We start from the raw sequence: 25,826 nt of genomic DNA on the forward strand, positions 1-25,826 counted from the left end.
GTCAGAACAAAAAACTGATCTGGAGCTGCAACGAATTGTGGGGTTGTTAGGAACTGATCAAGCCAAAGATTTTGCTTTGTGCTGGAATGGTATTCTTCGGTTTCAAGGAAGAGTGTGTGTGTCGGCAACAACAAATTTGCGAAGGTTCATATTGGAGGAAGGGCATAAGAGTAATCTTAGTATACATCCGGGAATGACTAAGATGTATAAAGACCTAAAAGAATCTTTTTGGTGGAGCGGAATGAAGAAGGATGTTGCAGAGTTCGTAGCTTCCTGTTTGGTATGTCAGAAGGCGAAGATTGAACATCAAAGACCGGGTGGAATGTTACAGCAGCTGGATATTCCCCAGTGGAAGTGGGACAACATCTCGATGGACTTTGTAACTCACTTACCGAGGTCATCGAGGGGTCACGACTCCATATGGGTGATAGTTGATCGGTTGACGAAGAGTGCCCACTTTTTATCCATCAATCAGAAGATGTCAATGGAGAAGTTAGCAGAGTTATACATAAGAGAAATTGTAAGATTGCATGGTGTACCAGATAACATTGTATCGGATCGGGATCCAAGGTTTACCTTGAGGTTCTGGCAACAGTTGCAGGATGCTTTGGGTTCGCGGCTGAGGATGAGTTCAGCATATCACCCTCAAACAGATGGACAGACTGAAAGAACTATTCAGTCATTAGAAGACTTGTTGAGGGCTTGTGTTTTGGACCATCTTGGTGGTTGAAGTGAGATCTTACTGTTAGTGGAGTTCACATATAACAATAGTTATCATTCTAGCATTGGGATGGCGCCTTTCGAAGCCTTGTATAGGCGAAGATGTTGAACTCTTCTCTGTTGGTTTCAAGATGGGGAAGTAGTATCAGTAGGTTCTGAGTTGTTGCAACAAACTACTAAAAAGGTGAAGTTGATTCAAGAAAGAATGAGAGCAACACATAGTAGACAGAAGTCGTACGCTGATCGGAGAAGAAGGTCGCTTGAGTTCAATGAAGGGGATCATGTGTTCCTACGTGTGACGCCGATGGCAGGTGTGGGTAGGGCTATCAAGGCGAGGAAGTTGTCACCTAAGTTTCTCGGTCCTTATGAGATTCTTAGGCGGATTGAACCAGTAGCATATGAGATAGCATTACTGCCGCAGTTGGCAAACCTGCATAACGTGTTTCACGTGTCTCAACTGAGGAAATACATTCCAGATCCTATGCATGTGTTAGAGGTTGATGATATACAAGTTCATGAAGATCTTACAATCGAAGCTAGGCCAGTCAGGGTGTTGGAGGTGTAGACGAAAAATCTGAGGGGAAAGGAAATTCGCACGGTGAAGGTGTTGTGGAACGAGAAAACTCAAGAGATGACTTGGGAGCTTGAAGAGTTTATGAGAAAAGAATACCTGCATTTGTTCGCATAGTAGCCTTAATTTTCGAGGACGAAATTTTTTGGAATAGGGGAGAATCTAAGACCCGTATAAATAAAATGATTTCTTACTTTAAGTATTTTATTTTGTGGTATTACATAATGAATTGTGATGTGAGACCATGTTAAGAAATAGTTAAGGAAGGAAAGAAAATCAAATTAATATTGGTTTTATATTAATTTTCGAAAAAGGTTGAAAAAGTATTTAAATATATTGTTTGCGCTATTATATCAGTGGATGGAGTCTGGTCTAGTGGTTGTTGTGTGCGTGCATGGGAGGGGTGTGCGTTTGGTCTTTATTTTGGCTCGTGTGAGTATAGAGCTCAGTGGGTGTGCCTAACCGAAGCTTTTACTTGTAATTCCTTGAGGAGTCGGGGAGATAGGTCTGAAGTTGCGATGGAAGACGACTCGAATCGCCCTGTTTTACGAAACAGGTTTGGTACGACAAAATTCAAGGAAACAACAGAAGCTTGTGATAATGATCTGAGTCATTGTTTCGAATATCAGGATGTATTGTGATGTTATGACTATGATAGTCTGGGTGGTGATGATTTGGGTTATGAGTTGAATAATGCGATGTATTGTAAGGTTATGACTAGGATCGTCTATGTTATGATGTTTTGACATTGAAATTATATGCTATGTTAGGCTCTTAGTTACTCACCCTTTCCTTTTGTGGTTGTGGTTCCACCTACGATGATCGTACTTGTACGGGAGTAGATGGCGTTGCAGAAGGCAGAGATGGAGTAGCACAACGAGAGATATGGGAATAGCTATGGGGAATTTATCATGTGTTTAAAGTTATTTTATGTTTTTGAATAATGAATTTGATATTTGTAAGGTTTGAACCTTATGTTGTAAGACGCTTAGACTTTTGAGGTTTTCTTTTCGCGATGTTATCTTTAAAAGAAAAAAAAAACTTGCGTAAATTTTGGTTTTTTGTTATTTTCTAGTGGCACTCCGTTAGGGATGTTACAAGTGGTATCAAAGCCTAGTCTCTCCCAGTACGGTGTGGTTCGAGGACGAACCAAGCGGAAGCTGGTGGGCATGTGACACCCGGGCACTGACGAGGGCGAGGATGATCGCGGGTGCAAGAGGCACAAACAAAGAGTGGCTCCTGGCAGGCTTCCAGTGGGAGGGACATATGGAAGAATCGAACATGCACCTGAATGAGAGGGTTCTAGAGACTGTATAGGTATGGGACTGTACAGTTGAAGGATAGCTTAAATGAATTAATTTGGCTACTCATATCACCAAAATGCATTTGCTTTTCGGTAGCCTAACCCATAATAACTCTACTCACTCTATTGTCTCGTTTTTCAGGTTCTCACAAATTAAAATTTAATTTTAATTAAATTTAACCTAATAAAATATTATTTTATTTTATTTTTAATTAAATTTAATTAAAAATATATATAAATTAATTTTTATTATTTTTTATAGGTAATGGATATCCGTGGGTCGGGTAGTATACTACCCATACCCAACCCGTTTAAAAGCGGGTATTAAAATACCCGCTACCCGTTACCCGCGAATAGTAAATATCAGCCGTAGATTTTATCCACAAATACTCGTGTCCGTGGATTTTTTTGTCATCCCTAATCCTATGTGAAGGAAACCATGGATTAGTTTCACTGGTGGATTATCAGCGCTCCCACTTTCAACACAAAACCATCTATCATGTAAAATCATATTGAAAAAAATATGGTTCAATTAGTATTCTAGAAAATAATACAACTTCTCATTCTTATTTACAACAAAGTCCTACAAATTCAAATAAGTCTTTAGCATGTTCATGTTACATATCATTTATCAACACTGTTCTACCATTTTTTTTTCTGAATTCTCTTGGTTTTTCAACAAGAAAGTTAACTCACAATCAATGTAATCATGTTTCAATATTCTTGAAAGTAATTGACAATATACTTTGCTAGAGCGAAATGCAAGGTACTTGTCTCATATGGAATGAAATTGAGCAATAAGAGCAAAACATATAAAATGAAAAGATCCACAAATTCAATGTCTTAAGATTTTGATCTAAAGGTAGTGTCATGGTCTCTTATATGTTTTTCACAACTCATGGTTCTCCAAACATTTTCTCATGAATTTAGTCCGAAAAGCAAGAAATATACAATCAAATCAATTTCTAAATTAGGTTTCATTATACTCATTGCTCTCAGTTAAGCAAAGAGTCACGAAATGGTGAAAATATTTTGTATGTGTTTGTTGACATTTTTTTTAAAATTAACGTATTGAAGTAAGAAATGGATTGATTAATCATTAAGTGTTCTATCTATCACCTAATTTCTTTCAATTACTACAAGATCCAATATAGGTTTCTAATGAGATAATGACATGTTGTAATGGGTGTCATTAGCGTCGAGGAGGTTGACAATGGGCACGTCATTGGAATTCAAAAAGGGAGGAGTCGACGACAAGGTACGGTGGTCGGAGGTGACCTCGTTAACATTTTCGCTCTCTTACGTCTTATGATTATCTTCACCATTTTGTCACCAATCTCCCTTCTCCTCTTCCTTCTCTGAATTCACAAAAAACTGTTTTTGCACCATAAAGCTTAGTTATAGCCGTTTTAGTAATCAAAATGATAAGTAATTAATTAATTATTAATGTTCATCAAAATTCATCCCGTTTTAGTAAAACTAACTAAAATGGTCTATTTATTATATATTTTTTAAAAAATCAATTAAGATTATTCAAAATCTGAATACTGAATTAAGATTTTAAAACTAATATAAGGACTAACAAGAATTTAAACCTAAATTGAAACTAACTATTCACCCTTATTATAATATCATTAGTTTATGCAATTATTTAATCAGAATAAAGATTAATTATAAAAGTTTTGAATGAGAAATTAAAATAAAAGCAACATTTTCAATCATTTAACGAATAAAGAGTAAATATATATTTTTTATTTTTTTAATATAGATTGATTAAGGACTCATGGAAGTCAGATGAAAAACATAAATAAAAGTAAAATGATAAGAAAGATCATAACTAAATTTAAGAAAATAAAAGGTCTTATAAGAATTTTTGGGTTTTAAGAACAAAATAATAAAAATTATTCAAATCACACAAATTTTACAAATAAATTAAAAAATATATAACTAAACTGAAATAATAGAAGAGTTATCGAATATTGATTTTCTATCCCTTTACATGAGATTTTCTTTTTTTTATAGGACAACAACTTTCAGAAAAATTATTTAATCTGATTATTTTTAAAGAGAACGAAATCCAAATTACTTGATGTGCACTTCATCCGATAATGTAAAGTAATTAACATTAAATATTATAAAGGAAAAAAAAACTTAAGTTATTCACTATTTTTATTCTTTCTTCTATTATGAAAAGAAAACAATAAGTCATCACCTCTACATTCATTTATCATTGTTTTTGTCCTAAGAAAAAAAAATTATCTTGCCCCGCTTGATTTGAAATATTAATTTTATAGCATAATATTTTTTTATCATATAAGTCTTTTTTATAATAATTCATTTTATAGGTACATAAATGAAAAGTTAAATGTTATATGTTATTTTAATTATTAATTTTTAGTTGTGGCTTATTATCCTGCATTTTCATTTTAGTATTTATGTCTAATAATATTTAATTTCTTTTTTTAGTTCAAAATTAATTTAAGTACATCAAGAAATTTTCATTTTAACATTAATATTTTTATGAATCAATTTTAACCTTTGAATTTCAATAAACAAAAGAATATTAGTTTAAAAGAAATTATTGTTAAGCTAAAGGGTTTTCAGGTATAAAATATTCTCAAGATACCTTTTTATTAGTAACTCAAAGAAATAAGATTCAAACATATAATATTTTTGATTGGTAACTCAAAGAAATAAGATATTAATCTAATTCAAACATACAACATTAATGAGACCTGAGTCCATCTACATTAGAGATTAATATTACTCTTTACCCAAAATCTTAGAACCTTAAGGCAATAGGTTAATGAGTCTTTATATAATGTTCTACTTTCTCATTTCTATCCAATGTGGGACTTAGATTTACACTTATAATTCTAACAATTTCTCTACCTTATCTTCTAATGAATACTTTGACTTCTCTCGTTTTTCTTTTTTCCTTTTTGTACTTTGACTTTAAAACACTCAAACTCAATTTATTATGCTCAAACTCTTGAAGCTTATATGAGATCATGGTTTCTCGCACTTCTTCATAAATGAAGTATTGAGTTCTAGCCACCGCTAATTATGCATTATAATAGATAAATTACTTTTTCAAGATCTTCAAATTACTACTGTGAAAATCAAATAACTCCTAATATAGCTCACAGTATGAATTTTCATTAAAGAACAAAGCACAATGAAATTAAGCTAATCTCCTCCATCTTTTTTCCATACAATGTCCAACTTGCCAATATCTTTACTTGTAAGACAAGATCGTTTATAAGACTAGACCGTCTAACGTCTCAATATGTTTTGAAGTTTAATAAACAACAATAAACAAAATGAACATATGACAAAGTATTATATTTGGAAAAGTAATATAGTTGGAAGATAAGTGTTTTGTGAAAAACCTTTATGAAATCTAAATGTTTTATGAAAAGCCTTAGTAAACACACTAATATTTTAGTAAACACATTAATATCTTAGTAGTACACTACTAAACGATTTCCTCACAAAATGTGTCAATGTGCTATATGAGAGTCTTTCTAAACGCGATCTTGTTATACTTTGCTGAACAAGCTAGACGAACTCTCACAATAATGAGCAAAATAATGTTTTTGATAAACACGCTAAAAGATATAAACATTGCTCCAAAAGCATGCATTGAAAGACATCTTGCTAAACGCATTCTTAAACCAAATGAAGATCATTAAACAAAGCGTTGTTAGGAAACTCCTTATAGGCCAAACAATACCTTGTACCAAACGACGTTTTCGTCCAATGATGAAACCTTTATGAACTGATTGGAATCTCTACAGAAATGGTTAAATGACCAAATCTTGCTTGAGCAATAGAAAATTTGAAAAGCTTATAGTTCTTCTGAGCACACATTAAAATGAATATGCATTAAAGAACATTAAATGCTCAACGTTTCAAAACAACAAAAGTGATTAGAAAAAGAACATATATGTCTGCATGTATATCTACTCTACTCTTTGGAAATTACTTATGTCAAGTATCCACCTGCTCTATCATATACAAGTCAGAAGTGGACGTTAGAGACAAGTAAGACATTTATGGAATGTTCTCTTTATCAAAAGTTGCGCCAAAGAGTTTGTACAACCTACTTTTCATAAAGTACTGAAAAAACATGTCTACTCTCACAAGTTGACTTTAACCTACCATCGTTACCTACAAAAAGTTTAAGAAGATCCGAAGATCAAAACAAGTACTATCTAACAGATATTTTCTTGAAACCTATAAATTGAAGATCTTTGAAGAGAAGATCAAGAGAATAAGCACACCAATACGAAAGAAATCATCTGAAAAGAAAAACAAGGTAAAAAAAAGAAAATACTCTCAAGCTTCATAGAATTATAAGCTTACATTTGTAAAAAGAGAGAAAACTCTAAAAGTAAGTTAAATTGAATTGTATTGTAAACACATCTTCTCTATGAGAGTAATCTTCTAAGGACTTGTAAGCGGATCTGATTGATTGCACATTCTGAAGAGAATACAAATACTTAATAACTAACTCGGTGGGGTTAAATGGTAACTAAACGGGTTTGTCTAGCAGAAATCAAGAGTGAGTGAAACTCAACTAGACAACATATCAGGAAGATATTGTGATTGTCTAGGGATACCAGAAATGGTGAAGAATACTCCACAACCAAGAGTGAGTGATACTCAAGTCTAGTAGAGTAATGAGGTTACTAGGATTGACTAGGTGATACTAGGAGTGATGCAAATACTTAGTTGTAATCTGTTTGAAGATTATAGTGGAATCCTCTAAGAGATCTTAGAGGAGAACTAGACGTGGCTTGGTGGAGTGAAACAGTATGAAATAATTGTGTGTTTAATACTTCAGTCTTGCAAAACGTTTTTCTTATAAACTTTGCAATTACTTATTAACTTAATCGTTTCATACAAGCTCTTGCAACCAAACATTATCCTTATTAAGAGTTATCTTTCTCAAAATACAGTAGTAGATTTAACTAAACGATTGAAAAACATTTATTTCTAAACTTGCACATTAAACAAAACTTTATAATTCTAAGTGTTTGACAACTTATATAAAGTGTTTAATCTTTAACAAGGTTATTAAACTACCTTTGACAAAAGGTTTTCCTACAACACACTAGTACAAAAATATCGTATAACGTCGTTGTTTTTTGGCCTTTCACATCGAATTCGAGGTCGACATCATATCGGGAGACATTAAATTGATGTCGAATTTAAAAAATTCGACGTTAATCAAATTGACATTGAATTTTGTTAATATTCGATGCTAAGCAATTTTTTTGTTTTTTTTAATTAATTCTAATCCTTTTTTACAACTCTACAAGATTTGAAAAGCAGAAAAACAACAAATTTCAGTTTTTGGTATTTTACAGAATAATGAGAAAGTTAAAATTGTACAAATAAGCAATCTAGATCGAACGGTTTACAAAAGGCCTATATCGAACGGTCTTACAAAAGAAAAAGGTAAAAGATGATCGAACGATCATCGTACAAATAAACTAACTACTGACCGAACGGTTCTACTGTTCGGTCTTAACTTCTACCTCGACCAAACTTTCTTCTTCCAGCGCTTCTTCCAGCATCTCTTCTCCTTCTGCTCACATCCACACGGATGATCATTACAACAGGACAAACGACCGAACGTACAAAACGGACAAGACAGGAAAATAGGGTAAGCTTATGTAATTTAATTCATGTATCAACATATATTTCACACAATCAACTAAACAAGATAAATCATTAACTCCTTCATGCAAAGCCTAATACTATACTCTGATTGTTCGGACTGTATGAATTCTGTGTAGCTACGACGTTCGTGCACCCGGGTGATGTAGTAACTGGGATACCCTCAACAACTGCCACCCGAGGTTAGTCCTATCTGTCCAAATTAACCATAAGGACTAGGACCTCCTGTCACACATGACTTACCCTTCTCTACGTGAGAACGAGTAATCACGGAATATGAGGATGATCTGCTAGCTTAGCGTGCCCACATTCATACTTTACCAATTCCAATATCCATTCATGAGATATTCCTCCCCGGAATACTCTTTCATAATCAAAGTCATTTCATCCATATCATATTCCATCATCTTTCATCATTAAAACTTCAACTTAACCAATTTGAATAAAGATCCCGTAGGATACCAAATACCAAACGTTAGTTTTTAATCCAGAACAAGACCGAACACTTGGAGTGAGACCGAGATGTCTCCAACTCAAACATAATCAAATTGATAAGTTACTCACTAGTTGTGAAAAGGACCGAATATAATAATACTTCTCAGAGACTAATATAATCGAATGTTGTTTACCAAGTGAGCCAATTTAATGAACTGACTCTTGAGAGTTCAAACCGAACACTGTAAAGCCTAGGCTGAGTACTAAGACTCTAGGCTGAAACCAATTAAGACAGATACTGTAGGACATCAAATAATAGCACTTGACGGAATCATATGAAGAAACCGAACGCCAATAAATACTTAGCTTCTTAATGAGTTAAACATCAAGGAAACCGAATGCCAGTCGAAGACCGGGCACTGTAGAGAGCAAACACTATTGAGTTTGGACGAACGTTCTTATTATAAAGATAGATTACGGAAATGAGAACTAGCGCTAGGTGTAAGACCGAGCACTTACTTAGTACGAGTGCTTGGTGTAAGACCGAGCACTACTTAGTACGAGCGCTTGGTGTAAGACCGAGCACTACTAATCTTATAGAAGAAAGGCTTGATAAATATAATAAGATACCATTTAAATAGTGTTTACGAACGAACGAAATATACAAATACAATAGATATACTTAAGTTTATCGTCAAACACCAAGGAACGAATATCCTTGGTTGAACGCTTATATACAGATATTACTGAACAAAGACGCTCGGTCCTCAATTGGAATTCTTTCCAAATGAAAGAATCCAGTTCCAACCGAGTCTACAGGAAAACCCAACTGTCAAAGATCTTCAGTGACGAACATCAATTTTCACATAAAACTCTAGACTTAGAATTCATAATCTTATCAATACATTTCTCAACATCTATCTTCATACATCCATATCATAGTAAATATTCATACTTCATACAGTCAAAACATATCAACACTCATACTTCATATTCATTCAGAAATCAACGAACGTACATTCATTCAAAACAAGAATCTTAATCAAATTATATAAGCTTCCCTTACCTCTAAGCATGACCGAACGTTTACAGAGGCAGAATACAGGTTCACCACTATGGTTTCTTCTACCCTTAAAGCTCACCGATTTCAAAACTATACCAGAGTAAAGGACCAACACACTATCAGAATTAAATATGGAAAGGTGATCAATTCAAGCAGCCAAAACTAGGCTTGCATGCACAAAAAAACCACTCGACTGAGAGAGATGAACTTACCAGTCCAGAATCTGAAACTGATCGGTTCAAACGGACGCCCTCGACGCCGGGAAAGTAGAAATGGTGCCTGAGTGGTGATCGGAGGAAGGAAAAATGAGGATTTCTTAGAGAGAAGTAAGAGCTTTTTAGAGAGAAGGAGGAGAAAATGGTTTCGGAAATTTGGAGAAGAAGGTAAGCATGAAGAAGTGGCGTGAATTTTTGAAAACCTAGAATTTTACTCCTACCGTCATTAGCGAACGCCCACTCCGCTGCTCACACCTGTCTTCTACTTTCTGTTTTTCAGTTCTCCTTCCTCGACACTTGTCTTCCACTCAGCTGGGTTTTGGATGGATTTTTAATGGGTCTGACAAAGAGTATTTTGTTTTAGTTTTAAAATTATTATATTTGTATACTATGTATGAGCTTTCTTTATTATTATGCAAATATCATTAACTATGTAATAGATATAGAAAACTCTGGCAGTTTTTTTAAGGATGAAATATCATATTCTATAAAAATCGATATTAAAATTTTACACGATATTGTCTAAATTTTCTCAATAAATAAACATGATTTAGACAGTAATCTAAATTTAACTACAATAAATTAGAGTGTTACTCCCTCCATTACCACGTATTGTTTTCTACAGCTCTTCATTCCATTTTTGTCCTTCAATAATATTTAATTTTTATTTATTTTTTATCCAACAACCAACCACTTTCATTAATAGTTTTCATCGAATATCCTTGTATCATTAACCATGGTAAAATAATAATATGTCCATTTTGATTCTCATACAAAACAAATTAGATTTCATCCTCTAAAATTTTAATTTCTTGATTTTAGTTTGTTTAATTGTATTCTTTGTGTATTCAATCAATTTTATTTTGTGTAAATATTGGGACATGATATTTTGTGTGTTGATATTCATACGTGATTGTGGTTAAAAATGGCACCACGAGTTTTATAATAAAAATTCAAATGATAAAGTTTTCGAAGATATAAATGTGAGATTCATAAAGGAAATACTGAGAAGGTTGAGCACCTTTGAACTAAGTCTCAACTTCATAAGTTTTATTTGACTAAATTGAAGCATAATCTATTAATTTAAGGTTTGATTAAAAATATTTAATTAATTAAAATGTGAAGAAATGTAAACGTAAACATAATTAACAAAGAAAAATGACATGTTTTTCAAAATTGCCTTTAATCTCATTTCGAATGAAGAAAGGTTGCAGAGTTAGAAATAAGAATGAATTAGAAAAAGCTAATGGGAAATTAGAATTAAACGCAAATAATAAAAATTTTTGGTTTGTGCAATCTGAAACGGTGTGACAGAGTATGAGCTTATCCGGTGAAGGAGGGGAGCCTTGAGTTGGGAGGAAGTGGTGATCGAAATCTGGTAAGAGGCTGTAATCAATCAAACCAAACCATGTCGTGGTTTGCAAGGACAATCGCAAACTCACTCAGACTCGACGACGATGACAATGGCGGTAACCTAAAATTCCTTCCGCAGAAATCCTAATCAGAACCTATTCAACCCGATTCCGCGGTTACAACGGATGTCGGATATTCGTTTGTCCTTAAACGAAAGCCCACGTCCGTCGGATGTCCGTTGAAGGCAACCACCGAACTATGCACCACCAACGCACCAATGGAGAGAAGAAAGAAAGGAGAAACCAAAACGGAGAATGTTGTATCAACGGAAGTGAAAACTAAGAAGAAGAGAGGAAGTAACAGTGGGGAAAGGGGGTAGGGCTTGCTATGAGTTGGGAATAGGTTTTAAAAAATAAAAAATAAAATTAATAAAAGTAAAAGTAAAAAGATAAATTTGGAATTTAAAAAATATTGAAAAGATGTAAAAAGAAGATGGGATGGTGAAGAAGATGGGAGGTGAAGGGATCATCATTCAACAAATTGTTATGTCCTATGCATGATTACAATTAATATCTCATTTTCCATATTATTTTAAATGGTTAAATTTTATCAATAATTTAAATGTCGAGACAATTACAAATATTACTTCATTACCTTAATAAACTATATCATACTAAAAAAATCTTCCCTGATAGTTTTTAGAGACCATACGTACTCGTGCATCACACGATCCTCCTTTTAGTTTATTTATTAATTCATTAATTAATTTCACTCAGAATTCCTAAGACTTGTGAAAAAAAAAACAGAGACACTCAATCAAAACAGGGTAATAAAGGACACAGCCTCCACTGACTAGTTTTGTGTTCATCACAGCTTCAACATCGATAATCCATGGCTTCTTCTCTTCTCTCTCCATCATTCACTTCCTTTCTCCGCACAAAGGTTCGTTCTATGATTCCCTTCTATGCTCCCAATCCCCAAGCATAGTCGTCATTCACTTTCTTCTCTTTCTCATGCTTCAAAAAACTTCATTTTTCTCCACCCCTGTTTCTCCAATGGGTTAGCTTTGCCCCATACTAACCCCTTTTTTCTTCTTTTGTTTGTCTCTCTGAAGGATCTCTCTCTCTACGCATTCTCCTCTCAGAGATGCTTCAAAGCGGTTCCAAAGAGAATCCGTTGTTCTGTGGCGGCGCCTCAGCGCCAGCCTTCTACCACTGGATCAGTTGAGTTTTTCGGGCTCCCTTTTGGATTTCTGGAGTTGATTTTGAGTTTTTGTGTGTGAATTTTGCTTATTTTTATGTGTTTCAGGTGAGAACCGCAATGACCATGACTGAGAAGATATTGGCCAGAGCTTCTGAGAAGGCCGAGTTGAGCCCTGGGGACAATGTTTGGGTCAATGTTGATATTTTGATGACACATGATGTTTGCGGGCCCGGTTCTATTGGGATTTTCAAGAAGGAGTTTGGTGAGGATGCTAAGGTGAGTTAGTTAATTGGCTTAGCTGGTATTACTCAAGACTATCTTTTATGGGAGTTTTGATTTTTCTGATGGTTCTTCATTGATTGTGCTGTTGGATTGGAAGTCTATTGGAACTTTGAGGACGGTTCGAGAAAAGATGAATTGTGAGGGTTGTTGAAGAAAGTAGGATTGGGGTCATGTGGTGAAATTGATTTTGAAGGACAATCTACGGGATAGGTTCTGTTTGTTGAATGTAGCTTTGTGCTTTCTGGGTGGGAACTTTGTCGGTTTAGAAGTCATGTGAGAGGTTCTAGCATTGAGTGCTGAAAAGGGATGTAAAATGATTATTACTTTTGTAAGTGGGAACTTCAAAATACATTACTGGTTTGATTGTGCACTTTTTCATGTCCATTACACGGTTGATTCTTTTACCTTGAAAGTTGCCTTTGCTGGAAATTTTCTTGCGTGTTCTTATACTTATGTGGCTCTTAGAGTGATTCTAATTTTTCTAGGACTGGTTGGCAGTTAATCTCGTTACATGCTGAGACCTAACTTATATGATTTCCTGATTGTGTTTTCACGCCTGTGATTTCCTGATTGTGTTTTTTTATTTCTGTGTTTTCCTGATTGTGTTATTCATTTGAAGGTTTGGGACCGTGAAAAGCTTGTAATAATACCTGACCACTATATATTTACAAGTGATGAACGTGCCAATCGCAATGTGGACATATTAAGAGATTTCTGCCAGGAGCAAAATATAAAATATTTTTATGATATTAAGGATCTTAGTAATTTTAAGGTATGCATTTTTTTTATATTTAAATCTTTATTTGTCTGACTCAATTCTTTAAATGCTTTGTAATGCACAATTTCCAAGAACATTGACTCTGAGATTATAAAACTGCAGGCAAATCCAGACTATAAGGGTGTTTGCCATGTTGCTCTTGCACAGGAAGGTCATTGTCGGCCAGGAGAGGTTTGTTTAGTATAACAAGATAATTTTACTGTGGTGATGTATTGTTCATTTGTTTAGCATAACTTTGGTTCCTGCTTTTTTAATTTCACGGTTACCTGCAGGTTCTCTTAGGTACTGATTCTCACACATGTACTGCTGGAGCATTTGGTCAATTTGCTACAGGGATTGGAAATACTGATGCCGGTTTTGTGCTGGGAACTGGGAAACTTCTGCTCAAGGTAGCTTCTGCTCAAGACTCACATCTCTTGGTTTTTAATAGAAGATATTCTGTAGAACCATTATATATTTTTTTACCTTTATCATCAACTCCAGCACAAGGTTTTATCTTTGCTAGTTCTAGAATGAAAAGTTTAATGTGTTTTATTTTCTCTTTTTATGTCATTTTTCTCTTATTACTGATTAGAATTTGCAACCAACTTTGTTGTGTCTCTTTCTTTTAACTATTTATAATTTATAATATTCAAATATTTGAAAGAACATATTGTTTGGCTGCTCTGTATTTCCAAGACTTATCTTCCCATTTTGAGTGCAAAAAAATTTGAATATACTATGAGAGCAAAACATAAAAAACAGAATAAAGATTTCTTTGAATATTTTGGGACAAGAATAAAGATGGAATAGTACCTTTTTGTTTAATTTGTTAATAGTAGAGATAGGGTGTGTTTGGAAAAACTGGCTGATAAGCTCATAACTTAAGAGTTCTGACCAGATGAGCTATTTTATTGGATTAGAAGTGTTTGTTACAACTAGCTGATTGGTAAATGTAAAAATGTCATAAAAGGACATAACTACATAAGTTTTATCATATAAATCAAATTTGTGTTTTCTAGACAAAAATGTATTATGTAATTACAATTATTGATTTTTTTAAAAACAATCAAATTCTTTTTTAAACTCTTTTGTGCTTATATTTAAGTTTTAAAAGTTATATATGCTTTTTTTATATGGATATATTATTTTATTTAAACTAGTTGATCTAATGAGTATTAATCAAATTCAATTTTTATTTACTTTCAGAAATTTAAATTTTTTATTTCTCATTTTAAACTATTTTTGCATTGAGTTTCTTTGATATAATTTTCATTGTGTGTGAGTTTTTACCTAGCTTCATGTAATGAAGCATTATTTACTTCAATTTATAATGAAAATAGATAATAATGGATAAAGAATTAAGGACAATGAAGAAATGTATTAAAATCTAAGGGATAGTAAAGAAAGAAAATTAAATAAGCTATATGTTACAAGCTAGAAGTTAGAGGAAATAGTTTGTATGTAGCTTATCAGTTAAAAACTCTTAAAATACTTTGAAGTAACTTGCCAAACACTTTTGTGTTGGTCAAACTAGCTTATAAGCTTGTTAACTTATTTGTTTTACTTGATGCACTCATTTTTTAATCCATAATATATTGTATTTAAAATGCAGGTGCCCCCAACTTTGAGATTTGTAATGGATGGAGAAATGCCTGATTATTTGCTTTCAAAGGATTTAATTCTGCAAGTAAGTGCCTTGGTCCTGTACTTTGGTTTGGACATGCCATAGTACTAGGTGACTGTGACTGTTAGCTTATTTTCATTTGGAAAATATAAAATTTACATCCTTACAGTGGTTAATGGTTTACCTTACAGATTATTGGTGAAATAGGTGTGGCTGGTGCAACATATAAAGCTATGGAGTTTGTTGGCACAACTGTTGAAAGTTTAACTGTAAGCATGTAGAGCAAGATGTCATGTTATGATTTAACACTAAGAGTTCGTTTACTTGTATTTCCATTTTTTCGTTTTCTCTTTTTAATTGCAAAACTGTTATATTGTTCCCAGTTTGTTTCCTGTTTTGAAAGATTTCTTCAGATAACCGAAAAAAAAAAGTCGTTTTCAATGTCTCTTTTACAAGTATTTGAAAACAGAAAGACAATTGAAAACAGTTGGTGGCTTTGTAATTAAAAAGTTATAACAGGAACCAGAAACACAAGTAAATGAGCCTTATGTATTTCTTCAATCTGTGAACCCTTTTTCTTTTGATTGTAATTGTTATTTTGGTAACCTGTTCCTCCTGGATAGATGGAAGAACGGATGACATTGTGCAACATGGTTGTCGAAGCTGGTGGAAAGAATGGTGTTGTTCCTGCTGATAGTACTACATTTAAATATCTTGAGGTTTGTCCCACTGAGATTCTCTGAAATTGATATTGTGCCTCTGAAAAGATTTTAGTACCGTTTGGTTGATGTTAAATGTCTTAATATATTGATTGTATCCTAAAATATTTCTTAGATAATCACTTTGCTGTGGTTTCCATATTTCTTTAAATTTCCTAATCTTTTTCATAATTTGATTAGAATTGGGAGCCTAGGATAATATGCCCAAGTTTAATAGTGGTTGGTGCTGTGTATTGCCTCATCATTAACTATATCAATTCAATGTCTTATTATGTGGAGTCTCCTTTATGTATATTCTTTCTTATCTAAACCTGTTATCTTAAGCTTGACATCATCCTCCATAACTTCTATTGTTAGCATTCAACTGTCGAGTTTTTTCAAAATTTGGAATTTCGTTTGTCAAATTAAATAGATAATTTATATAAGAATGTTAAGATCTAATTTCACTGTAAAGAGAGGGATCGAGTTCCACATTGGATGTATGGGATGTATGGGGTTTGTAAAACCTTGGGCTCTTCAAAGTTGACCTTTGTTGTGCCATTGGTCTTTGTTGGGTGTTTGATTTTCCAGCTGAGTTTAGTGTGTTACTCATCTTCCCATTCCCACTGGTAATCATACCTGCATGAAATGACTTCTGTTTCCGTTAATGATCATTCTAATGGTAACTTATGTTGGCTATGACTTACGGTGCCCTTGCAAGATTTAATTTCCAAGATTACTAGATCTCTGTTTTCTTGTTTTCTTCTTGATGTTTGAAGTTTCCAAATACTTATCTTGGTGAAGTTTTAGTTCATGCCATATTTATAGCTTGCTGAGAAATTTAAATCAAGCTAATGATCATTGCATCTGTATTGTTGAGTTATCTTTCCAGCAGTGGTCAGCTTTAGCATCTGCAAGTTGCCCTTTTAGCTATGATTTATGGGTGCACTTCACACTTCGTATTTATGCTATTTCCTTTTGTGGAGGTTTTTTTTTTGTTACAAGGTTAAAAGCTTAGTAAGGTTTGCCTTGAGAGGGTGTTAGAAGATCTGGTAAACATCACAATATCATGATGTACCTCAGAATCATTGAGAGGAATGTACAGTAATTTGTCTATCGTGGATAATCTTGATTGGCATTTGATAGTGAAAGTATTATCTTTTTTTCTTTTTTTATTGGTTTGGTTTCCAATTATTAATCTTGCCTTCTGAATTATACATCTCATTCAGTTTGGCTGTATTGATGAAATGGGTGGCTATATTTAGTGTCCATTTAATCTTGCATTCTCTTTGATACTGTCTTTTATAGTATTAGTTTTAATATTGTTTGCATTTCTTTTTGCAGGGCAAGACATCTCTGTCATATGAGCCTGTTTATAGCGACCAGAAAGCAAGGTAGTTCTAGTTTTCTAAATTCTTGATTTTCCTGGTTTTATTCAGTGTCGGGAAAGCTCAATGCTTTTGTATAACTTTGTATTTAATAAGATACTTTCTATCTGTTGAAAGTTTTGATGGACACTATATAAAATCCATAGTCAGTATAAATAGACACTGAGAATGAGTATCAAATATTATGCATTTACTTTAGATTTCTTTCATGAGTTATTAGAATAATGTAGATTGACTTGTTGTGATGGGAACTTGGGTATTATGGGGTGCTTAAGTCCCCCATTGTGTAATATGGATGCTTGGTAGAGCGTAAGTGTTTGGTTTTGCTCCTTTAATAGCTAACTTTTGAGGGTGGGTTCTCCTAGTGATTGGATACTTATCAATTTGATGTTAGTTATTTGAGAAACTGAATATCATGTAATTATGATACTAAAGCAATATTTCTATATAAACCAGACTTGGTGTGTAGTTGAGACACATGGTTTTCCAGCCAGTTTGTGTCTCTTCTTTCACGCTTTCTCAACATGGTAAGGAAAATCTTATTGTGTTGTTTCATATCGACTTTTCAATATGGGTATAGTATAGTTACAGATTTTCATACTCTTATCCTGTCATTGGAGTATGAGTAAAGGAATTGATATTTACTTTGTGGGAAGAACAACTTTGGATTTCATATTGACTTTGGGGATTTTACGAAGAAAATGTTTCATCTTATGAGGAGGATGATATGGTACTCATGAAGAAAGTATAAGACTAACTATTTGCTATCCTTATGTTTCGGTGTGTTATGATTATGATAGCTGCTTCTTGGCAATGTTATATTGAAATTGGCATGCTATATAGATCTAGTTATGATCACCCCCTTGGATTCTCAAGATACATATGGGTTTAATTTATCAAACCAAGCTTTGATGCATGAATTTTGCTTGTTAACACTCTTAGAACTACTTATATACTATAATATGATTATATCCCTAATTGATTTGGGATCTACAACACAGTCTCTTACGATAGGGAATGAGAGTTTAGATATTTGTTGGTGGTTCGATAATTGGTCTAAAAGTGGGTGACGCAATAAGTTTAATAAACCTGGTCATAATGCATTTTTATACCATTTTAGAAAGTGAACTTATTAAACCTTACAAAACCGGATTGTAGGTGAGGTTTGCCTACTTATAACATGATTATATCTCTAGTCTATGTGTGATCTCTAACAAATAATTTTTTAACCTGCATCCCTTATGAATTAAACTTGGGGAAGGAAAAAAAATGTCTATAATCTTTGTACTGGAGAAAAACTTGATTTAGCTGCAGAAATAGTATTCAATGGTAGTCAGGTTTATCTATTAGTAACACCCTTTTTTTGTTGTTCTCTAGATTTCTCTCAGAGTATAGATTTGATGTCTCAAAATTGGAGCCAGTGGTGGCCAAGGTTAGTCTTTGTTTGCATTTCCAGTGAGGTTTTTTGTATTGTATTTATTTTCTATGCATTTGTGTTGTTATTATATGATGCTGCCATTAGGTTCCCTTGCTAATATTATGCTTATAAATGTTGCAGCCTCATTCTCCTGATAACCGTGCTCTGGCAAGAGAGTGCAAGGACGTGAAGATTAACAGAGTATATATAGGATCTTGTACAGGTGGGAAAACAGAGGATTTCATGGCTGCAGCAAAAGTTTTTCTGGCATCAGTAAGCATCATATTTTCCTATTGTATATCTATAATCTATGATAAGATATTACTGGAAGCTTTTCTAGCTGAGTCCTAGACTTTTTTACTATTATTTTCATTTGTTAGTATGGCATAACCAATTTGTATCCTAAAATGTATGGGACTGGTCATCGTGTTTTCTTGTATGGTATTTTATCTTGCATTGCTTATAGAATTTACCAGCCTTTTTGTGACCTTTGTGCCTATGTCTCTCCCATGAATTATTTAAATTTGACCAGAAAATAGAGGTAACTTAATATTATTTTATAGCGATAATTTAGAATGGGATTATGTGCTTGCTTATTCAATAGAATGTGTTACATGTGTTATGCAAAATATCCATATAATAGGATTTTGATAGACTTGGTGGAGACTATTTCTTACGCTACAGTTGTTAATTGCATGTAACTTTCTAGTCACTAGTACCCATGAGGACTATCATTTTGATATGTAAACATATTATTTCCCAAGTCCATTAACTATTAATATTTCCAACATGAATCCTAGAACTACTTCCCCTAACTTAGAAAATGTCTGAATCTGCAGGGTAAAAAGGTCAAAGTTCCCACGTTTCTTGTGCCTGCTACCCAAAAGGTCTGAAAAGAAGCTCATGTTTGTATATTTTCATCAGTTGATGTACAGTTATTAATAAAGTTCTATTGGGAAATAATGCTAGATGACTATTTTCCAACTGGTATCTATTAATGAAATTTCAGGTTTGGATGGACGTATACAGCATCCCAGTTCCTGGATCTGGTGGTAAGACTTGCTCACAGATATTTGAAGAAGCTGGGTGTGACACTCCAGCTAGTCCTAGTTGTGGTGCTTGTTTGGGTGGCCCAAAAGATACTTATGCACGCATGAATGAACCTCAGGCAAGTTCCCTACTTCTTCCCCACATCTTGCAATTGACAAGTGTAGTTCAAATTCTCCCTATGTTACATTTATCCTTATTACATTGATGGAATTGAAAATCTTGGCACTGACCTGTCTTGGCACTGAATCGGGTGAATCATCATGTGAATTGTGCAATACTAACTACAATGTTACAAATAATTTGTAATTTTTATTTTACAATCGATTGATAGTTGACATTTAGCTTAAAATCTGTAATTTGTAAAACAAAACCAAATTCCTTAAGGCTTTGTTCACTTAAATGGATTTGGAAGAGAGTAATTGAGTGGATTTGAGAGGATTTGAAGATAAATTCTTTTGTTGTTTATTTGAGTGAATTTGGAAGTAAGTGAGAGTCGATTTGGAAGTAAATTTTTTTAATCTGTCACATCAATCAAATCCTACACTAATTCTCACAAATGTTGCTTCCAAATTCACTCTCATTTATCTCCAAATTCACTCAATTAAACAACCAAAAAATTTATCTTTAAATCCTTTCAAATCCAGTCAATCATTTTCCCCCAAATTCATTCAAGTGAACAAAGGGTAAAAGTAGAAACTTGTTTCTGGCTTGAAAATAATGAAGAAAGTTGGGTGAGAATATAAAGTTAGGGCTATCTGACACAACTTTTAAAAGATTTCATTTCATTAAGATTAGAAGTCTCTCTAATCAGCTTCGGTAGAATATCTATTTTGGTCTTTCTTGGTTACAAAAGGGTACTTAAAAAAAAAAAAAAACTTTTCTAGAATTGTATTTGACTATCAGAGAAGCCTGAAATGGTTAGGCTGAAATATACTTTAATTTTTATGGTGGCTATCTAGTACATGCAATGCAATCATATTATATATCTTGAAGTTCTATAGATTTTTGTAGATCATAAAGCTGTATGCTTCTGAATATTTAAGCAAGTGATACTGTTATGTTATGCCAAGGGATTAAATGGTTTCTCCTTTGTCGTATGATTGCATTTATATGCTTTCTACCCAAGTGATGATATTGAGAATCTGAATAATTTACCCCATTGCTTACATTCTGGTTGTGCAGGTTTGTGTTTCAACTACAAATAGGAACTTCCCGGGCCGAATGGGACACAAGGAAGGTCAAATATATTTGGCTTCGCCATATACAGCTGCTGCATCTGCATTGACTGGTTATGTTACTGATCCTAGAGAGTTTTTGCAGTAGGAAGTTGTTACACCTCATTCTATTATACACTTTGGTTAGTTATGTATTCTCTAGCCACGAGGTAATACCAGCAGGATCACAAATACATTAGTATTTTTTGCCTGAAGAAATTTTATGTAACTTCTATGAAATTGGCACTGTGGTAGATGTCAAAGAAGATTGACTCATCTTGTGCTTGTTGAGTATAGCATGATCATTGTTGCAGCTACTAGAATGACTGATTTCATATGGATTTTCTTGTCAATCCAGCTTTTAGTAACTCCTTTCTGTTTGTTCCAAGTTTATCTTGATAGTTACTCATATATGTGGGTAGATAAACTCAGATTAACATACAAGTTCAAATTTGAAATTTACTGAATTAAGAGTTTGTTCTTGAAAGTAGAAGCTCCTTCGTTACTTTTTGTAAAAGTTTTATCTTTGGATTGTTCACTTGACAAAATAAGATATTGTATGATTAAGAACGATTCTTATCATGGTTATCAAACTCTCGAGTTCTCAGACATGGCTTCCGAATTAATTCAGAACTAAACTCGTTTTCTGCGTAAACTCGATAGAATCAACTGTGAAATCGGTAGGATCGTGTAAAATCGCGAGTTTGGAGCGATTCTGCGAGCTTGAAAATTATAGTTATATTTTTAATGAAATGCATCAAAATTAATGACAATAATTCATGTATTTATGTTTTACAATATTTATTTTTATGAACAATATAACTATAAATTTTATTTATTTAAAGTTATATAATTTTGTAGACTTATTTGAATTAAGATATTATTTATATAATTTTTTTTCATCTGAAATAAACTCTTACGAGTTGAGTTTACGAATCGAGTTTTCAACTCTCATAAATTTATGTAAATTCTCAAATTTGATAAACATTTATTCTTATGGTATTTTTTTTTTCAGTTAGAATTTCATATCAGTAATATGAGAAGAAAGAAATTAAGTGAAACTTTTAATTTGATTGGAGAACAATAATAACTTATACTAAGTTTTGTTCTACTTCATACGATTTAATAAATCACCTTTCTTTTTCTTCAGAAAATATTCACCGCCCTCAAAATCCAAAAGTAAACACCATCATCAAAATCTAAAAATGCATTCTACAACATCAGTAAACAAAGATCATATGATTTGCAACGTGAAATTCATTAGAAACACAATGGAGTACAAAAGAATCAGGTTAAAATAAACATAAAAAGTACAATGAATTACGAAGATTGAGTTTACTGAATTCTCACATAATTTTCTTATCTCCATGTTCGACCAGTCATGCAAGCATGCACCCCTCAATACGCCTCCTCTTCTGATAGAAAGCTTTCATTGTCCACTGCTTGAACCCGCCGCCGGCGATGCTTCTTGCCGCCGCCGCCACCACCGCAAACAATGGAGCACTCAACTCCACATATTACACTGAAGCAAGAGAACAACCCATTTGACCCATCTGCATGCCTTCGTGAATGTTTCCCTTTTCTGCTTGCCCCCGTGACATTGGACTCCGTCTGCCACCTCTCCCCCTTAGGTTGCGGGCCCTCCGCGCCGTCATCGAAGCTCCACCCTCCCTCCGTAGAATTCTCCCCCTCCTCCATTGGTAGTCTCGCCACCACCTCCGCCACCTCCGAAGCTGACGGACCTAATTCGGAGTCCGTCATAAAAGGACGACAACCCAAGTTGGAGCGGTACGGGGTTCCATATTCCATTGTCGTGTCTGCAATCGCAAAGGCATGCAATGGAGTGGCTCTCACACTACCTACGTAATTGTTGTTGTTATTATAAGACTTGGCTGGAAAGGTAGAGTTTTGAAACTGGCGCTTGGGCGTGGACTTTACTGGGTAATCAACATTTACCCTTGCATTGAAGTTGTTTGGTGAATCATGGCCTCTCGCTTTAGTCTTCTTTCTACCCAATTTGCCATCTTTTGGGGTTCCCTTCATGAATGTGGCACTTAATATGGAGCTAGCTTTCTTTTTACTCTTCTTGGAGCTTATTTCTGAAGCGAGAACTTGAGAACTTGCCCTCTCCCTTTTGGTCTTGGCTTGAGGGTCGGGAACTACCACTTCTGAGCCAAGCATTGAGCTGGAATCACTTTTTGAGCGTCGAAGCTCTGGCTTGGCTTGACGTTTTGGTTGATCATGATCATCTTGACTGTATCCAACTATTGGGGAGTTTTGCATGTAAAGAGGCATGCTGCGCATGGAACTGTCAATTCTAGCAGCACCAATGTTCAAAATTCCTTTGGGGCGACCTGAAGGTCTTTGAACTTGAAGCCCCATGAATCTCATTCCTGTGGGTGTGTAAGTGTTTCTCTGGGGTTGAGGTTGTGAAGGTGGTGGAAAAATGTCACTGGAGAGAACATGAGCAGTGCCCACATGAATGTCTCGAAACCAATGAAGAGCGTAAATGTCAATAGTTATCACAGACTTTTCATCATACAGAAAGTCTTCATCAATTCGAAAGACAAACTTGTCATTCCAAGTTGGGTTGGTTCCGCCGTGAGAATCAACTCGAGTGGAAAGTTTGCGATCTGGGTCAATCCATGCCACTGCATAGGTCCTCATTGAACGACCTGCAGGAGCCAAGTCTTGTGCAGATATGACATTGAGTTCTAGGAGTTGGAAACATGCTAAAATGTTGGACATGATAGCACTGTTAGCAAGGACAATCAAATCGCATCAACAAGATCAATGGGAAAATTGAAATGAAAGTGTTTGTGGTTGAGTTTATCAGAAGCGTTCTATGGCTTCAATGCTTTGGATAGAAAGAAGATGGTGAGTGAGTTTCGTGAAGGTGCATGGGAAAGAAATAAGCGATTTTGTGAATAAGGGAGAACAATTTTGTTGTACTAACCATAGCAAATCACAGTGGTGCTCGAAAGTTTTACAACCTTAATTTGTTCCCTTTTTTAGGAATCATGATCTGGAAATGTTTGTTCTTATGATTTCGGTCTATATCAGGATTAGTTTGTTAGTAAAAGGTATGTTGTAGGACTTGAAATTGTGTCATTACAAATCATGCTTACGTGTTTAAAAATGTCACAACTTTCTACGACTTAGTTTGTGTTTAACTGTGCTATTTGTGACATATATAGTAAACGTATGTATGTATGAAACTTATTGTGGTAATATTGTATATTAATGCTAATTTTGAAACTAGTTTCTATATAAAGCTTTAGACAATGAAAAACAAATCTAATACTAACAATTTATCGTACTCTTTTTAAATATTTATATTATATCTAAACAGTTTAAATAATCTCCATAATTCAACATCAAGCAATTCGTGCATTAATTTATTATAATAATAAAAATAATAAGTTACTCGTATTTTTATAATTTTATTTCAAATTAAAGTATTAATTCAATAAAAAAAGACATAAATTTAGTTTTTAAATATTAATGTCGATCATATAGTACCTTATTAGAATAAGTTAAATCGGTTTCACACAAATAATTATTAAAAAAAATAAAATATAAATAATTTTTAATAAATAAATATTTATGGTAATGTCAATTTAATAAATACTAACTAAAATAAATATTAAAAACAAAAAACTCAATTTTGACTTTAACTAAATAAATATTAAAAATTATTAAGTTAGTGGAAATTAAACAAACACTAATTTAAATAGATATTAAAAATAAATAAATTAACCGGTATTAGCATATATTACAAGCAAGTAAGTTAACGTCGGCAGTCGATGACAAAAATAAATATTAAGATTAGTATTCATTTAACCTATGTTAAGTTTATATATTTTTAATACTTATATTTGTTTAAGTTAGAATCAGTATGAGAACAAAAATAAATCATAAATTACATTTAATTTAATAGTCTAAATTTAAAGACGACAAACTTCCTAACTCGAAATTTACTTTTTCCAAAGCTATATGAAACACCAACTATATATAAGATCCAAAAATTTGGCTTTAAAAATTGTATTTTGGATTATATTATGTCCTTTATAAACACTTAGTTGTCACTAGCAGTCTGAATAAAGACAGAAGAAGATAGTGAATTAACTAAAAACAAAGGGGTGATAATGAAGGGTCATGCATTGAGCTAAGCATTGAGAGGAAGGAGAAAGGAACAATTACCAGGATTCGCAGATGGTTCCCTCCGTTACCAGGTATTCTCAGAATCAAAGGATGGAGATTCCCAAATGTGCATACCTATGACACTATCACAACAACCATTGTCAGGGTTACAAACTTTACCTTTACCCCTTTCTGTTCATGTTCCTTCACACTAGGGATTATTTATTCAAAAACCTACTCTACCCCCTTTTTGTTCCTAGGATTATGCAAGCAATTTTGAAAATATAATTTTATAACTATGAATTATTTTTGGACTATACAATCTAACAATACATTCTACATTATATAATTGAAAATGTTGGACAATATTCAAAATAAAAAGTTGTACATTATGCAATTCATAATACAATACCCAAAATTTTAACTTTCAGAAATGTATTCTGAACCTTTCGGATCAATCAATCTAGAATCTTTCCAATGACTCGCATGAAAGAGTACTTTTTACATTGCCCAGGTAAATCCTAAACCCTGTAAAGGTGCAGGAAGAATCCATGAAAATGCAGAAAGGAAAACCCTGGACAATAATATGGCAGAATAGAGTGTAAGTCTAAAGGCCAGTTGCTAAAAGCCCTATATATAAATAAGAAAAATTGATCCACCAATCTTGTTAAAACGATTACATATCAAAGAACTGTTAAC

The 25,826-nt window shown here is 33.6% G+C and overlaps 2 protein-coding genes across 6 annotated transcripts; one reads left to right on the plus strand and one right to left on the minus strand.

The window, feature by feature from the left end:
• The first annotated feature begins 12,128 nt into the window (after positions 1-12,128).
• LOC108326667 (3-isopropylmalate dehydratase large subunit, chloroplastic) lies at positions 12,129-21,337 on the plus strand. Its single transcript, XM_017560278.2, has 15 exons — positions 12,129-12,290; positions 12,463-12,570; positions 12,657-12,827; positions 13,453-13,605; positions 13,714-13,782; positions 13,884-14,000; positions 15,206-15,280; positions 15,409-15,486; positions 15,841-15,936; positions 17,260-17,309; positions 18,681-18,735; positions 18,862-18,993; positions 19,560-19,607; positions 19,730-19,888; positions 20,953-21,337. Exons 1-15 carry the CDS (start codon positions 12,240-12,242, stop codon positions 21,091-21,093), a joined length of 1,503 nt encoding a protein of 500 aa, XP_017415767.1. The 5' UTR covers positions 12,129-12,239; the 3' UTR covers positions 21,094-21,337.
• Positions 21,338-22,226: 889 nt separating this feature from the next.
• LOC108325340 (uncharacterized) lies at positions 22,227-25,710 on the minus strand. Of its 5 annotated transcripts, XM_052874306.1 has the most exons (3): positions 25,574-25,710; positions 25,188-25,270; positions 22,227-23,659 (listed from the first exon to the last, which is right to left on the minus strand). In XM_052874306.1, exon 3 carries the CDS (start codon positions 23,649-23,651, stop codon positions 22,383-22,385), a length of 1,269 nt encoding a protein of 422 aa, XP_052730266.1. In that variant the 5' UTR covers positions 23,652-23,659; positions 25,188-25,270; positions 25,574-25,710; the 3' UTR covers positions 22,227-22,382. The 5 variants fall into 5 exon arrangements, with proteins under 5 accessions (XP_052730266.1, XP_052730263.1, XP_052730265.1 ...); XM_052874303.1 differs by having other exon boundaries at positions 25,188-25,693; XM_052874305.1 differs by having other exon boundaries at positions 22,227-23,674; positions 25,188-25,693.
• Between the last annotated feature and the right edge of the window lie 116 nt (positions 25,711-25,826).

Source organism: Vigna angularis, chromosome 3 (genome assembly GCF_016808095.1).
Source record: "Vigna angularis cultivar LongXiaoDou No.4 chromosome 3, ASM1680809v1, whole genome shotgun sequence".
In the NCBI taxonomy this organism is placed as follows: domain Eukaryota; kingdom Viridiplantae; phylum Streptophyta; class Magnoliopsida; order Fabales; family Fabaceae; genus Vigna; species Vigna angularis.

What these genes read in the sequence shown, in the direction of transcription:
- LOC108326667 (XM_017560278.2), top strand. Translation starts at nt 12,240, where the DNA reads ATGGCTTCTTCTCTTCTCTCTCCATCATTCACTTCCTTTCTCCGCACA. An exon ending in GTCATTGTCGGCCAGGAGAG is followed by an intron (nt 13,783 to 13,883) that starts GTTTGTTTAGTA and finishes GGTTACCTGCAG; the next exon opens with GTTCTCTTAGGTACTGATTC. An exon ending in CTACATTTAAATATCTTGAG is followed by an intron (nt 15,937 to 17,259) that starts GTTTGTCCCACT and finishes TTCTTTTTGCAG; the next exon opens with GGCAAGACATCTCTGTCATA.
- LOC108325340 (XM_017558398.2), bottom strand. Translation starts at nt 23,732, where the DNA reads ATGTCCAACATTTTAGCATGTTTCCAACTCCTAGAACTCAATGTCATA.